Below are 17,918 nucleotides of genomic sequence, written 5' to 3' on the forward strand. Positions count from 1 at the left end.
CCAGACCAGTTGTGGCATCAGTTTCGCTTTTAAAACGCAACAGTGAGAGGCTTTTTAGCGCAGTCTCACTTATCATTGATGAGCACAGGAGCAGGCTGACACCTGAGCATGTTGAAATGATCACCTTTGTGAATAGAAGAAGAATCTCCCCATCATGCTCAGACTGCAGCCAGGGCAAACAGTAGAAATTGAAGGGAGTATGGAGATGGAGCAGTAAAGTGTGGAGGAGATAGTAATACTGTAAAAGGCGTGACAGTTATTTGGGTTGTTATAGCCAATTCAGTGTGTGTGTGGTAATTTGACTATTTTCTACTCAGGTTTTGTGTGTGTTGCTTTTATATATAATTTTATATTGTTTACAATATTGTTTACACTGATGGTTTTTTTAAGCCTTGGTTTACACTCTTGAGCAGAGCACTGATGCCAATTCAGTTTGTGTGGTTAATTGACTATTTATTTTCTACTCAGCTTTTCTGTGTGTTTTGCTTTTTTTATACAGTTTACAATATTGTTTGCACTGATGGCTTTTTAAGCCTTGGTTTACACTCTTGTTGTTCAAGAGCAGAGCACTGATGCCAATTCAGTTTGTGTGGTTAATTGACTATTTATTATTTTGTGTTTATTTAACCCTGTTAAGAATAAACAGGTCAGCTTCTCGTTACCAACCACTGTGGATTATTCAAACTAACCTAATTAAGTTGGCTAGTTGTTCTTAAGAGTAAAACCCTTTTCAACATGAGTATAACAACAAAATAAGTAAATACAGGGATTAAAGTGAAAAAAAATCGTTTGACTGAACTTTTTTCAGGCCATAAGTCATACGTTGTTCTTATCTACCTATAGAGAAAACCTATTGTTTTTTAATGTACAAAAAGATGCAAACAGCAAAGTAAAGGGAGTATTCGCCTTATTCACACGGCGGCCATTTTTTAAACCAAAACGGGGCTACAGGGTACACTTACTATATAATTAATGCCACCTACAGGTGAATGCATAGAACAGTGTTTCCCAAAGACTGGGTCGCAACCCACAGGTGGGTCGCAGGAGATTTTATTTGGGTCGCCAGCACAATTTATGTTGTCTAATAAATTAAATATTGGTGGTTGCATGCAGGTTGCATGTTAGATCTGAAGTGAAATGGGTCGCGATGGTCTGTCATTTTTAAAAAGTGGGTCCCCAGAAAAAAAGTTTGGGAAACACTGGCATAGAACATAACAATCCTATGGTTTGTGTACCCTGTAGCCTTGTTTTAGCCGCCAATGGCCGCCATGTTAATAAGGCGAATTGAAAGTGTTCTTTATTGAGATTGAGTTTTCCTGATGAACAAAAATATATTTTAGTACCATCCCTGACCATTGCTGATTAGCCATTGCTGTTCTTTTCTACTGCAGCAATATTGTAGAAAGGCTTTAACACACTCTTATTTAATTACTTCAGGCCAAAAGTGTTTAAAGGGGAGATTTTTTTCTGGTTAATATGCAATTCAACACCAAGTAAAATCTATAAAATCAAGTTTGCAAGACTTCCCATTTCCTCATCAAAGTAACGAATCAGAACATTCTAGATATTGTTCATTTTTCCATTTGTTGCCTCATCCGCATTTAATGAAAACATGGTAATTTTGAGTTTTACAGACAACTCAGTTTTTCAATGAGCAGCAATACTGTGTGTGCTCATGCAGGAGGTCTGCGCATTTGATAACGACAATCTGGAGACGGTGCTTTGTCTTCAGCAACAGATTGTATAAGGTTGACAAGAGGTTGCGATATGGTGAGGGACAGGTCGTGTTGCGCTATGAAAGAACATGCGTAGCCTACTTTCTAAACGTAAAAACGGTCAGCCATAGATAAACGTAGCCTACCTCTGTCGTGGTGGCTAGTTGCACCAGGTAGGGAAGATGTCCTGAAGTGCACGAACGTTAACCTTATAGCGGTCTTCTGATTGGTGGCGTGCTAAAACGTTTTCCTATTGCATCCATAAACAATTTTCTTGCAGCGAACCGCGCAAAAGCAAACCCCTGGCACTTTAATTTCTTTACACCATGGCTTGTTAGTTCTCCCCCGTTTCCAACAGCTGCCCATCTCCATTTATTTTTTAACTTTTGACACCTGCCTTCCTTTAGCAACAATGCATCCATGACAGCTAGTGGCCTTGCCAAATAGACGCACACAAATCATGACGCTAATATGCAAGGTTCTGGTAGGCCTACTGGTTATGGTTTTGTGCTATAAATTAATAATATTTTATAGCAAAGTTTTAAGTTGACTATTTTAATTGTATGGTTATTTTTTTTCAACATACACTCACAATCTACTGTCGTTAAAAGTGAGGCCTAAGCAAAATAGGCTACAAGGCTGTCTGTGCGTCACAAACAGACTGACCCCCTTACTCAACAGTTCGCGATGATGACAGTGATATTATTATTATTTTTTATGCTAACACGCTCAGTCAAAACCTTCCGTCGCAAATTGTGAAAAACATTGTTGTACATGACAACAGACGGGATAATAAATTGCATAGGCTACGGTTTATATTGCGTCGCTTTACACATAATGTTATAATGTTGCATTGATTAAAAACTAACAATAATAGTAGCCTACATCGGGTGGCATAGAAGGCTATCTGTTCAAGTCATAGGTGACACCCAAAATGAATGACCTCCTCTGACAAGAGTTCGCGATAGTAAGAAATTGTCTACATTGATGCACGGAAAGAACACAGCCTACGCTTCTTCTCCGAATTCGCACATAGAGCTCACAATATCATATCCAAAAAAGTTAAACGGATTGGCCAACCTCGTCAGCTGTATCTAATGTGTCACTATAATCCAACTTTTAGACCGTTATAGTCCTCCATAGCCTACGTGTTCTTTGGAAAAGCAAAGGTGATAGTCCCCCCCCCCCTCCTATTTTTTTTTCTCATCGGATCTGCATCAATCTCAGATATGACATTTCTAAAATCAAATTGACGGAAATCCGTCCTATGACGGAGAACTTTAATCCTTGTAAATATCTTTAATCTTTAATACATGCTTGGATCGGCCGGTATCGGTATCAGCCGATGCTAAAAGCTACAATATCGGTATCGGATCGGAAGTGCAAAAAGCTGGATCGGGACATCCCTAAAACCAACAGTAGACCTAAATGAACTGAATTCCATAGCCTAGATAGGTTAGCAACACACACTTGCAAGGTGTAAGTCAGCAAATCATCTTAACCTATTATTTGTTGCTGTACAGCCACAGCATCACTTTAATTAGCAGCCATGTCTCACTGAACTCATCACATGACCTCTGCCGTTGACAACTGCATGTGTGTGTACGTGAGGAGAAAAGACCCATGGGCTACAGGAAGCACTAGAGGCTTTGTGCGCACTCACATGGGCTACAGGAAGCACTAGAGGCTTTGCGCACACTCACATGGGCTACAGGAAGCACTAGAGGCTTTGCGCACACTCACATGGGCTACAGGAAGCACTACATGGGCTACGGGAAGCACTAGAGGCTTTGCGCACACTCACATGGGCTACAGGAAGCAGTAGAGGCATGCTTTGCGCACACTCACATGACATACGTAGGCCTATCTTACTGCAAAACAACACGGTCATTCTTAAAAGTATCGATACTAGTACGGTAATAATTTTTTATTTTTTTTATTTCAGGGTATTGCAATACTTTTATAGTATCGGTGCACCATGCAACACTAGCAGGCTGCAAATGAAAGTTTGAATTTGAATATCCTGGCTGTACCATTGTTGTCAGTGAAGTCGGTATTTGAAAATAACATGTTTTTTCAATCTCTGATGGCATATAAAGGTAATTTTATGATTTATTACAACAAATGTCCTACATATAGCACTTTTTATTTACTCAAGATGAGTATGGACATTTCATCTGTTGTAAACGAGGGTGCTTCTGGGCTGTGGATGCAGAGGTGACCTTGAGGTGCTTATTTTTAATCTATTTTATTTTATTAATTTATCTGGCTGACACTTTTATCCAAAGCGACTTATATCTACTTTTACAAGGGCCAGTCTCCCCGGAGCGACTCAGGGTAAAGGGCCTTGCTCAACGACACAACCACAACCGCAGCCACGATTTGAACCCACAGCCCAGCTCCTTAACCAATAGGCTACCACTGCCCCCAATAGCCAGTCTTTCATAACCTACAGTATCTTACCTGATAGACCTGGTCCGTGGTGCTGTTCTTACGTACTCGGACCGTGGCTGTCGTTTTGTCCGGCATTGCTATTCTCAGCTCCACATCTGACACACCATTAAAGTTCTGGAGGCAAGAAGAATTGAGACATAACACTTAAGAGACATTCGTATTTGAGGGGTTAAAGTGCGTATGTCAGGTTAAAAAAAAAAATTGACAAATGAAGGGACATGAAGCAAGATAGTAGTGAGTAGTGATTTTTCTTGAAAAAAACAACTTTAAATGCAATAGAACAATATTTACAGTTATTTTTATAACTGAATTTATGAACATTCCAGACACAGTGATGACCTCATAAGAGGGAGTCCAGCAAAGTTTGGCATAGGAGAGAATGGGTTTTAACTGCATTTTCTTTTACACTGATAAGGCCAAAAATGTTCTCTATGACATACCAGTGGTTCATAAGCATGAGCCTGACTGGCAGGGACAAAGTAAAGACGAATAGGCTACAAAAATTAGGTAAATCATGGCCATCAAATCATCAGTGAGAAATTGATTAGGGGTGTGAGTAGGATCGGATCACTATTAGTATGTATCATGGCTTCAAAATGGCAGTTGTGTCATTTGCCATAACATAGGCTTTCATATACAACAAGTTAAGTAGAATCAGTAAGCAAATTATTAGTCTGTCTATAGCTAACATTAGTTGATAAGCAGATGTATATATATAAAGAGCAAATGTGTGGTAGCACATATACACTGATGGTTTTATAGTCAGGTCTCTAAAGAAAAGCATATATGCCCATTGTTGGCTGAACACAGACTAATGAGTTGCTTACTGATTCTACTTAGTTTAGGCTATATAATGGCCTATATGTGATGGCAAGTGACACAACTGGCATTTTCAAACATTGCTACTTACCTGTATCCTCGTCATCACATTTTAAGATCAATAATGGTTGCCAGTAAAGAAAAAAGGTATCAGGATATTTTTGTCAGGCAGGTAGTAGCATGACATACTGGAATGAAGTCATGTTTTTGGCCTCATCAGTGTAAAAAAACCTACTTTATGATCCCTTATCCCATGTGTTTTAATTGACCAACTTTGCTGGACTCCCTCTTATGAGGTCATCATTGTGTCTGGAATGTTTCCTGGAATGTTCATAAATTCAGTTATAAAAATAACTGTAAATATTGTTCTTTTGTATTTAAAGTTTATTTTTTAAGAAAAATCACTACTCACTACTATCTTGCTTCATGTCCCTTCATTTGTCAAAAATGTTTTTTAACCTGACATACGCACTTTAAGGTGGGGAGTTCCCAGCCTGTTCGCATCAGTTTTTCATATCCTTTCATGTTGTTCGAGGAACCATCCGGAGGCAATGAGTGAGTGATGTTTAGACAACCACATATACACAAATGAAATTAGCTCCTTCTGGGGGCATCATGTGAATGAAGAGACATTTCTCCCATTCGGGGAGACTCAGTGTCAAACCAAAACAACCCAGCCACCTTATTTTATTTGCCTCCATCTCATCATCCGAGCGAGCGAGACACCAGCTGCTCTCTGCTCAAAGCAATTGTGCAGCAGGAGAGAGATCACACTGACGTCTGAAGTCTGACCACAGGCATATGAATGTCATATGACATAGACATGTATGCCTTACATGATGTCAATGTGCTTGACCATCCATCACACTGTAATAAGATACTCTTATGAGTAATACTGTCTCTAAACACATACATAATGATAATAGCCATTGTCTTTTCATGCTTTTGGAGGCGTTTTAATATAAACATGAGGTAATTTAATCAGAAAACAGAAAGGGAAATACAGAAAAAGACAGAGGGGAAGGGTGAGGACCCATTAATATGAAGAACCAGCACAAACACCAATACACTTACCTCATCTGATTCAGACAGGAACTCTTGCATTATGTCACTTTCTCCAATCACCCTCACAGAACAGGCTGCAGATAGGACACGGGCAGAAAAAGAGCATGTTTAGAAAGATCCAGGGGCCCGTCATGAAGACACATTTGTGTGATCTCACTTTTCACAGAATGCTTAAGTGCTATAAATAATGACTACAACAACTTGCATTTGCATAGCGCTCCCATAGCTTTCCCATAGCGCTCCCATAGCGCTCCCATAGCTTTCCCATAGCGCTCCCATAGCTTTCCCATAGCGCTCCCATAGCTTTCCCATAGCGCTCCCATAGCGCTCCCATAGCGCTCCCATAGCTTTCCCATAGCGCTCCCATAGCTTTCCCATAGCGCTCCCATAGCGCTCCCATAGCGCTCCCATAGCTTTCCCATAGCTTTCCCATAGCGCTCCCATAGCGCTCCCATAGCGCTCCCATAGCGCTCCCATAGCTTTCCCTTTATGTCCTCTCCCATAGCTTTCCCATAGCGCTCCCATAGCTTTCCCTTTATGTCCTCTCCCATAGCTTTCCCATAGCGCTCCCATAGCTTTCCCTTTATGTCCTCTCCCATAGCTTTCCCATAGCGCTCCCATAGCTTTCCCTCTATGTCCTCTCCTTCCACCCTTCAGCTGACCCACCGTTTGCTGTCTGTCTGTGTGTGTGTTCCGGGTCGTGCCATTCATCTAGGAACTGGCCCTGGTTGGACCCGCGTCCAACTCACCTGACACCTGCGTCACCAAACTGAGTCGGACAACCCAGGATAACCCTTTCAAAACAAACAGCAACCCAAGCTTAACGCTGGGCAAGCTGAACCCTGGCTTGAAAGGGGTACGATTCTAAAGGCCTCCGTAAAGAGGTGGCAACATTAATCTGGTGCACTTCGCTTTCAATGTTTGATAACATTACATTCCATTGTTTCCAATACACCGCACACCACCATCAAACCTCTCCGCCACCAGATTACAATTCAGTTCTATTTTTGTCAGCACTGCTCAATCCATTGTTTATTGAATGCTATCTATGCTATCTTGCCAGCGGTAAGAAAGGTCTCTGCGCCAAGCGCATTGTTCAAAAGGGTTGTTCTTAAGGTTAACGCTTCTTAATTAGTCATGGATGTGTTTTGAGCATAACATCCATTAAACCAATGAGCGTGATATCTGCCATCTAGTTTTGCGCTCCAGTACAAGGAGCGCAAAATCAAACAGCGTGTTGCTATTTTGACGGCGAGTACCGGTAGGCACATTTCAGCAGGGGTCTGCTTGCATGCAAAACCGTATATGGAACAGCAGGATTCCACTAAAGCTTGCTTTGCTAAAACTGTGTCTGTGACAAGCAGAGTATACACGAGTCTGCACTCCCCTAGTATTTCAAGGCAATGACAAAACCAAGGCTTATACTTATAGTTATTTACTTTCACTACCGGATGACAAGGGATTACAATTGAGAAAAAAAGCAAGTGCTAGACAAAACAACACAAAGTGTGATGTCCCCATTTTGGACATAGAGATGTGTTAAAAAACAATACAAGTTGTGTTATTTTCAACACATTTTTTGTAAGAGTGTACACAGTAAACAACACACATTGTGTTGTCCCGATCTGGACATGGAGATGTGTTAAAAACAGCAAGTTGTGTTATTTTCAACACATTCGTTTTTAAGAGTGTATTTGAATGACTGAACAAAAATTAATGGCATTCATCCAAGCACACCAGTCGTGCTGCCTGGGACTTTTTGCTAAGGTCTTGCCTTATGTTACATTTAGTGAAAGTGCCCTTTCAAAATACCTGTAGAACACACACGTCACTTCAGACCAGGTTTGCCTTGGTCAGTGGGGCTATCATTTTCATTGCCGTTAAAATAGTAACTTGCGATCATGCGCCGAACCACAACTATTTTTTTCTTTGATATGCCCGTGGGTGCGCAAGGTTCATTTGACAACTCATGAACTTGTGTGCTTGGCCGAATAATGATCACTGCATTGGGTATAAGCTAGGAACAAGATTTGTGTGCCAGGTATAAGATAAGTCTCGGCGCACTTGTATTGCTAAGTGCGGAAGCCTTAAGTCTGTTCTAGTCTGTATATGAGCTTATCTATCCTCCCCACACCTTTCTCCAGGTACTCCTCTAGGCCTCTGCGCCGTGTGTCCAGCTGCTGCTCGGACAGGGAGAAAGGCCACTTTCCCGGCAGTTTGGAGAAGTTGTAGGTGCTGAACTCCCTCTTTAAGTTCTGGTGCAGGATGGCAAACTCCCGATATCGCTTGGAGCATAGCTGTCGGCCTGCCATGTACACATTGTATACCTGCAGAAAAACAGGCAGTTTATAAATACTACTACAACTGTGAATAATTATAATTACAATAATAATACATTGTTCATTTCTTATAATTATTACCATATACAGCTTTGGAAAAAACTAAGAGACCACTGCACATTTTTCTGATGTCATCTTACGGTTGCTAACATTCGAATGAGTTGACCGTCATATTCAAAATGAATACTGCCTTCATGCCTGCCGCAAACTCGAAGGACTTTAAAAAATCCCAACCTCCAAAAAAGTGTGTTCATGAGATCAGCTCGGAAAAAGAATACAGGAAACACATAAATAAGTTATCAAAACTGCTTACTATAGTTGAGTAAGAAGGATAATGCATTGGGCGCGTGTCTATCTGTACTATTAATTTAGTCATAAATTTAGTCATTTAGCCATACCTTGCCTATTTGTAATGAGAGTGAGATTCGCCTCTTGTGTTGTTGCAAGGGAGGCCGCTGTAGTTGGAGAGCATGACGTACAAGAGTTCCGCACGAGTCTCCCGACTTTGCGTTTAAGTCATTTTTCCTCTATCGGAGGTCCGAATTTCCAAATATCCGATGTGGCATGAATGTGGCAAGAGACCACTGCAAATTTGAATATGACCATCAACTCATTCAAATGTCACTCAGCAACTGTAGGATGACATCAGAAAAATGTGCAGTGGTCTCTTCATTTTTTTCCAGAGCTGTTTGTAACTAATCTGACTCCCTTAAAGTTCCTGTTCTTGCTTATAATCCTAATTATAATACATTGTTTCTTCATTATAACTATATGTAACCAATCTGACCTGCTTAAAAGTTTGTAATAACTTTCCATTGCATTTTTTATTTCAGCTAAATTATCTTTGCATTGCTGTTATCACTGTCTATCCGCTCAGTGTGTGTGTGTGTGTGTGTGTGTGTGTGTGTGTGTGTGTGTGTGTGTGTGTGTGTGTGTGTGTGTTTGTGTCCAAAAACACTGGCGTCCCTGTGCTGAACTGTGTATGTATAGGAAATAAGCATAAACTATTGTCTAACTGTGTATAATCCACAACATTGTTTCAGGAGTAAGGAAGGGAGGGACTGCTGAGCTCTAGCATCAAACCATTCTTCACCAGGAATGAAGACTGTAACTTTAAGAAAATAGTCTTAGAGTTGGTATGCAGGTTTGCCTTATTGATCTATGGTATCAAAATTACCATCAGTATCAATTCTTTATCAATGTGTGTGTGGGTTCCTAAGTGAAATTCTCCTTTGTACACAAAAGCAAGGAACACCCACCACAAACTTCTCCGAGTTCTGCTCTACATGCTTGTAGGTGGGTATGGAGATGGGCACTGCCTGCTTGTCACTGTAGTCATAGCAACACGCCGCAGGGCTTTCGTCGGTCGCCTCGAGGCTGTCCGTCTCGGCCTGGGGCACCGACAGCACGGCCAGCACCAGTTCCCTCTCCCCCGCCCGTATCAGGTCCACCACCTGTTTGTGTGTCGCCCCCTCCACGTTCATCCCATTGCTGCCAGAAAACAGAGATATAGGAGAGAGACCTGTAACGCAACTTCTTCCAACCGAATGACAACAGCAAAACAGCAAAATACGCGTTTTTTATGTATACCTCTTGCGCACGTTCTGACACTGACTTAAGCACCTTCCAGCTACGCGTTCCTGAGGGCTGTATTAAGGTCAAGTGCCACTACAAGGTGAAACAGCATATTGCTCGATGTCAGCAGAATAGGCCTAGTTCTAAATACATATGTTACACAGAACGTTACAAATTAACATTACATTATCAAATTTGGTGCTTAATATGCTGAGACGGCTTTATGTTTTTCCCTATTACAGTGTCACACGGTGACACATTTCCCGACATTACCTTATCCATGAGGCTTCATTACCTTATCCATGAGGCTTCATTACCTTATCCATGAGGCTACATTACCTTATCCATGAGGCTTCATTGATAAATAGGGAAAACCCCGTTATAATCGCTCACTTTGGATATTGGAGCTTATGTGCATCTTCAGTTTTAACTTGACGTGAAGTCATAATCCCATAGCCTACTTTGTTCGAATCTGTCCATTTCTTTCCAACTTGACCGAAGTCATCCATACATTTGCACAGACGTCTGCGCTATTGTAAAGCAGCATAGTTTATATTCTCCTGTCTCTTGATTTGTTTGTAATGGAGGTTTGCATTGTTATGCCAGTCTCTCTACTGTATTCGACGCTGCAGGAGTCCCATTATCGTTAGCATAGATAAATTGATTTTATGAGACAAAGCTGTCATTGAAACGTTCTTTCTCGACACTGAGTTTTTAAATTATGAATCTACACACTTCAAGCACGTCTTGACTTTTTATAAACTAACCTCAAAGCAAAAGGGAAATTTTGTGAAGTCAATTCTTTGTTAGGCTATGTGATGACACACCATTTTGTAGGCCTGTAGCTTCCGTAGGAAACAGTCAAAATAACTGTGTGATGTACACACACAGAGTTACAGAGGCTAGAATATCGTTTTTTCTTTCTGCCGGATTACAAGCATATCTGAACTGACCACATTTCAGCCCTCTAGGTCACTTGATATCACTTAGAAACACAACTGAGCCCTAGCACCAGGTCTTGTGAAGCTGTGTGCAAAAGTAGATCAATATAGAATGAAAATATGAGTGCTTTAGACCATAATTTTCCAAGGCATGCGTTTTGTAAAATGCCTATGGAAACTCCCCATAGGACTTTTTGTTATCCAAAATGCATACTGACAATCAAAAGCTTACTGCACATGAACCTAGTCTCAAATGAAAGGTAACACTTTGAGGTTTCTTGTGGACTATTTAGATTGTATTTCAGGTGTTCTGATATAGACTGACAACACAAAATATGGAATAATTACAAAAAATTCTCTATTTTTGGATTTACTTTGTTGGTTCAATGAGTGTGTATAAGATAGACTATACATCTCTACAACTAATATTGGATAATACAACATGAAGATTCAATTTCTATGGATTCTTGTGAATATTTCAGTACCCAATATGTTGCATCTACTTATTGTGCTGCAGCTACACTGCAGCCAGAAGTCAGGGAAGCACCAAAAGCGGAGGAGGAGGAGTGGGAGGGTGGCATTTTGGATCAAATTTAATTGAGACATAATAAGATTAATCTGAGAATGTAAAGCACTATACAGCTTTTACATGAAAAAAGTTGTCATTTTTGGATTCCCAAGAGTCAAAGCTTTGAAATAGTGTATAACATTATTATGCTACATAGCAATATGGTGCATACAATTGATTTAGAATGTTGGGGGGAGGTGGGGGAGGGGGGTAACCGTCCCGCCGGCGGGACACTGAAGATTACGATGCATCTCTATACACTGTATAAACGGGCTTATGCATTGCCAATACCACTATAAACGCGTGGTTGACTTGTTATATTGAACAAAAGCTCAGTCTACCAACGATATCTGTGCAACTTGAGTGGTTTCAATTTATTTTGCGAAGACGCGCACACACACTGAATGAACGCCCATACCACTACCACTTTATTGATTGCCTCTATGTTTGATGACGCCAAATTAGCAAGTATTTCCTGATTGGGGAAAAGTTCCACACATAGCTGAAATGGTCAGGAGTGGTGATCTCCGTGGGTGCATGCTTCTGCCATATTTAGATTGTGCATTAGACGTGACAAAAGCATTTAGTTCACATATTCGCTAAAGTTAGCCAACACATAAAAAAAACTCCCCAAAACACCACATTCCAATAGTAGAAATTCGTTCCAACAGCCCTAATACACAGAGCTACAGTCACATAGATTTTCAAGTAGCTACTAGCTACCCCACATGCCATTTTAATCCTACGAAAATTACTGAAAAGCAGAACCTTGGAGAGCTCAAACATTGCCACAACATTAATAAGGTAGAGTATGTAAAGAAAAAAAATAATGATTGATAACAATCAAAAACAAGTTTACTGCCCTTAATGTCAGTCTTTTTGCACGTTTTACCAAATATAGGGCCTTTTAGAAAATCAATGAGCACACTATACAAACTTGTAATGGTTCAGTCATATTGAGAACATGTTTGTCTTCCACCCTGCTTGTGAAGTTTGGGCTGCCTGCAAATAATACTTTTCATTATATTAATGCCCAAACATTGCTTCCCAGATAATGTGATTTTCAGGCTGTAAAATCTAAGTAATTTCAAGGGCAGAAAATAATATGAAGACATAGGATTTGAACAGAAATATTTTTACAGGCCTTGGTTTTGGAACCCATTCTTGATTAGTGTTGCACGGTGTATCGATACTAAAAAGGTATCGCGATGCCTTCACGCAAAAAACGATACGATTTCAGACGTTTTTAGAATCGATACTTTATTAAAATAATAACGTTCTGTGTCTGTGTCAACTGCTGCTCCCACTGCTCCTTGCACGCATCTAGGCAAGTGGGCGTGTCAAGCAGGCAGCTCTGAGTGAGTAAGTGTGCAGCCAACGTCAACATAGTTCTTTGCCGACAGTTCTAGGCCTTGTGGATAAAACAAAAGGTGTGCTATTTCTATTTCGGATACATCGCGTGAAGGCAAGCCATCAGGTACACAAAGTCATTTAAAAGCAGTAGGCTACGCATGGAACTTGGCTAAACACCTCGCAGATATATCCCAACATTTTTAAAGAGTTCAAAGAACGACAGGTTAACTGAATATGCTATAGAAAACACGACTACATGGTTAGTGCCAAGTTCTTCTCTTATGTTTTAGTCTAGCCTAAGTGAAACGAGTATGGTTCTCTGGGATAAAGCGAACCTTCCTTCATCAATTAATTTTGACGAGACAGAGCTGTAATCATTTTGACGAGACATAACGAGCTGTAATCAAGGGTGCTAACGCGATGAAAGCGCAATGTTCACGCCAGAATAACATTACCATAACTTGTAAACGATCTATTTCATGTTCGGTCAGTAGCAGCCTACTACTGGTAATATTTGTCATGGCATGTAGACTGCAATTTGTTCAATAATTATTGCCCAGATGTAGGATGTAGGATAGGCTACCCGAAATGCGCTAATTAAAGCCCACATCATAACACCACCAAAGCGTGTTGAGTCCTAATAATAATAGCGGCTTATTGTTACAGTACGTGGTAGCAAATCATGTTATCAAAGAAATAGACGTAATGTAGGAATGCACACAGATATATTGCAACAGGTAATGGTGTAGGCCTATCTGACGAAGACCTGAGTGGTTGGAATGTCGTACTTGTACACTGGGCACAAAGAAGGCTATCCTCACATTTTCCCCTTTGCAACTGTCAAAGAAATCCCATGAACACGGGAAGGCCTAGGGTAGCCTATACTGTACATCAGATGGCCTAAAGATTAGGCCCCTCTGCATAGCATTCAGTGATTTGCATGCAGTAATTTTAACACTGACCTTGATCTAGCCTAGTTTGGCTATTTAAAGCTACTTTATTGCCACAACACAATGTAAATGAACTATAACAAACAATAAAGGACTTAATCACACAAAGTAGGCCTACTATTTTACTGACTATAAAAAAATAATAATTATGTAGGAAGTTTAGAACCCAGAATTGACCTACACACTACAAAAGTGCACCAAATTCAACACAAATGACTCAATACACTTGGAGGAGGTATGAGTCCTTTCTTCTCCAGATATCTTAGGATTTCGCCGTAGTATCGTTTTAGTATCGAGCATCGTGATATTTATGGCAGGTATCGTATCGAAGTCATAATTTTGGTATCGTGACAACACTATTCTTGATATGGCCAAGTTTTGAACAAAATCTGAGACGGTGCAACAACAACCGTATCTGATTTGACACGGAATGGCCCTCATGTTGTTTTTACCAGCCTATTTGGGAGCTATTTCAGGGCCATGTTTATTGATGTTTACACTTCCTTACCATGATTCTACCAAAACACTTCCCAAATAGCACAAATGTAGCACAACATATGCACAGAGGAGACACATTTTATATATTTTTACTGTTTATTAAGCCTATTTGTTAATTTGTTTGACCCAAATTTGTTTGTCATGCCTGTCTGTGATAGTTTTGGGTATGCTGGCGAGTGATGCCGCTCTGTCCAGCATCGTGTTTTTATTTGTTTTAATTTACTTTTTTAAATTGATAATATGTTTGTTATGTCATAAAGTTACCATCATATTCCTCATTCATATTGTTATCACCACTGTGTGATGTCATGTGTGTTTTATGTTGGCCTATATGCTGATTGCTTAGTAACAGGTATGCTAGCATCTTTCGCTGCTCCGTCTGGCATGCTGTTTGAGCGCTTTGAGGTGCACTCTGTTGCATGAAAAATACGCTATATAAATAAACATTTACTTACTTACTTACATTAAACATGTTACATAGACGTAATGACACACACACACACACACACACACACACACATATCTGACTTTCTCCAACTTTTGCACATCTCCATAGAACTTTTTATTTATTATTTTTGATTTCTCCTCCATCTACCCATGTCCTTGATTGCCTAGCCTTTCTGCCCCCCCCACCATCCCCCCCACCCCACCCCCATCCCCAACACACACACAAAAAACACACTTACATCATCACTGTCATCACCTCACATACATACAGCACACTGCTTGCTACAGTAAACCTCCTCTACATACTTGCTGCACACTGCCCCCCCCCCCCCCCCCCTACATACACAGCACATTGTCTTCAGGATCTTCTCCAACACACATCCTCTACATACTTACAGCACACTGCCCCCACCTACCCACACACACACAGTCACTGCTCCACTCCCCTCCCGCCCACACACACATCTTCACTGTCATCACTCACATACATCATACATACAGTACTCTGCTTGCAATAGTAAGTCCCTTCACCATACTTGCAGTACACCATACTTGCAGTACCCCCCTCTCCCCTACATACACAGCACATTATTTCATCAGGAAGCTTCTCCAACACACATCCCCAACATACTTACAGCACACTGCCCCCCCCCCCCCCCCCCCCCCCCCCCCCCAATACACAGCACATTGTCTCATGAGGAAGCTTCTCCAACACACATACAGTATTGCACGCTGCCCTCTCCCCACATACACAGCACACTATCCCATCTCCCCTGTCATCCCCCCAACACACACACCAAGACCCCTTGCAGTTGGGTTAGCCCCTCGAGCCGTGGATCTGCCCAAGGTTTCTTCCTTGGTAAGGGAGTTTTTCCTTGCCCCTGTTGCTCTTGGGTGCTCCTTGTTGGTGCCCCCCACCCAATCCCAATCCTCCCCCACCTTTCTTATGCAGCCCTGGCCACTCAATCTACTTAACCCCTCTTCTACTGCACTTTTTACCCCCCCCCCCCCCCCATTAATGCACAAATAGGCTGACACCAGACATAATTTCACTGCATTTCTTACTTCCAGTAACTATATGCATGTGACAATAAACTTCCTTGTATCCTTGATAGTGTCATACAAGCTGACACTGAGCATATCTATGACTATGACACTGTCAGGCATGACATTTAAAATTATGCATTCATCACCTTGGTGATGAGACCTCCTTTTGCAACTGACATAACGGAGACAGTCAGTTCTCCATAGCAACACATCTCACCATTACTGGGGTGCTTCTATGCATACCAACAGTGAGCGGGTGAGTGACAGGGAGTGGAAGCCAAGGCATGCAATTTTACACTAGCCTACATTTTACAACTAAATGCTTCAATTGAAGTTATCAGCTAGGTAAACATATGACACAACCGTATAATGTCAGAGCTACCAATGATTCTTGATTAGTCTATGGCTCCGCTTCAACCTTCTCAGTAGCAACTGGTGCATGTCAACAATTCTTCAGAGACAGAGGCTCCAACATGCTTCCTCAGCTAACGTTATTATAATCCACAGCAATCCATAAAGCCCCCAAAAATACCTATGCTAAATTCTAAACCTGAGTTTGCCACTGGAATACGACTTCCCACACTTGGTCTTTAAATAAAATGATATGCACTGTTATTCTACTCAACGGCTTGGCTTAACATATTAACATCAACATCAGCAACCATCCAGCTAGCTGTCAAAGTGGTGGCGTAACGTAACGGCTTCCTACGGTTTAGGAATACAACAAACCAAGTCAACCCCTAGCTAACTGACCGATTGTAGGTGATTGGCTCATTTAGGCTAGTTATAATGTTTGATAGCACATTTTTTATTAGGATGATGAGCCACACGTCAGGCTCGCATTGCCTTATAAACCAATTATCTTGACTGGTTTGTTTGACAAGTTTGACAGACGTGATCAAAGTGTGAAGTGTTTCCAAGTCAACACAGGGTAGTGGGAATCACATTTTTCTGCTTGAGCACCAGAGCACAACGTGAGTTATGGATCTCGTACTATAATGTTACCGTATAAACTTAATCTAGCTAACGTTAGGTTAGCCGGGACAACTTACACTTCGAGAATGCGGTCACCCTTTGAGATACCCGCTCTATCTGCCGCACCTCCAGGCAAAACAGCGCTGACATGCTGGAGAGGAGCGTACAATTCCCCATGTATGCTTCGGAGCTGTCCTCCCTCGCTGACTTGTCCTCGCACATTAAAGCCATAGCCCGAATCTGACTTCACAATCCGGACTAGCCGAGGGCCTGTAGTTACAGTGGTGGCTGTGGGTCCGCTCTCGTTACCGGTTGCAGAATCCACGCTAGTCCCATTACGAGAGGACGAATGCAGCAGTGATGGGACAGCAGAATGAATCCCATATTCCTCCGCAACATCCGCCATTTTTTAAACAAATCTCCTTTTCTCCCCCTTCGTTACTCTCTTCTGCGAAACATTACCGAGGGTTAATTTGTCTCTTCGGCTAGCTTGCTAGCAGAGAATCCGTACAGTAGCAGATGTGTTCGAGACCGCCCTCTTCAGTCTCCATCATGACATAACAAATTAAAGCATTATGGGACTTGTAGTGTAGCCTAGTAGGGATGGTTGTGGTCAGAGATATATGGCTCTTATTGGTTTTGGTACAGTCAGGGTAGCCTAGAAATCTAGACGCACCCTAGCGGCAGCAAAGGCCATACATTTATGAAATAAAACATTTCACTGACTCCACCTTCAACACATAGCCTACTTGTTTGAAATTCTTGCAAATATTTTAAACATTGCAATTCAGAAGTCTTCACAGATTAAACAAATATAATTTGCAAATATTTTATCAAATCTTTGGCTACACAGCATATCAAATGAAAATTACAAATTTGACTTTTTCAAGGAAGATATGTTCATTTTGAATTTGATGCCAGTCTCAAAATGGTTGGGACAGGCATGTTTACCACTGTGTTAAACCATTAAACATAATGATTAGAAACTGAGGAGACCAGTTGCTGCGTTTTGATAATGAAATGTGGCCCCTTTCCTGCCCAATACAGGATTTCGGCTGCTCTGCAGTATGTGGGCTTAATCATGTTTCTTATTCCATGATGCACCCAATTAGACAGGTCTGGACTGCAGACAAGCCATTTTAGCCCCTGGACTCTTCCATATGGAAAAATAC

At 41.2% G+C, this 17,918-nt stretch overlaps 1 protein-coding gene across 2 annotated transcripts in view; it reads right to left on the bottom strand.

The window, feature by feature from the left end:
• The window catches only part of snx27b (sorting nexin 27b), a 37,368-nt gene extending 20,102 nt beyond the window's left edge, over window positions 1-17,266 (bottom strand). For both annotated transcript variants that reach the window (XM_076279768.1, XM_076279769.1), the window contains exons 1-5: window positions 16,824-17,266; window positions 9,652-9,883; window positions 8,188-8,380; window positions 6,063-6,127; window positions 4,179-4,283 (exon numbers count right to left, since the gene is read on the bottom strand). In XM_076279768.1, the coding sequence (XP_076135883.1) occupies window positions 4,179-4,283; window positions 6,063-6,127; window positions 8,188-8,380; window positions 9,652-9,883; window positions 16,824-17,152 (924 nt within the window). In that variant the 5' untranslated portion in view covers window positions 17,153-17,266. The remainder of the gene's footprint in view (window positions 1-4,178; window positions 4,284-6,062; window positions 6,128-8,187; window positions 8,381-9,651; window positions 9,884-16,823) is intronic.
• Between the last annotated feature and the right edge of the window lie 652 nt (window positions 17,267-17,918).

Source organism: Alosa pseudoharengus, unplaced genomic scaffold (genome assembly GCF_046254945.1).
Source record: "Alosa pseudoharengus isolate Yale_2024_CS ecotype anadromous, Long Island Sound unplaced genomic scaffold, YU_APseudo_1.1 YU_APseudo_1.1_scf_12, whole genome shotgun sequence".
In the NCBI taxonomy this organism is placed as follows: Eukaryota; Metazoa; Chordata; class Actinopteri; order Clupeiformes; family Clupeidae; genus Alosa; species Alosa pseudoharengus.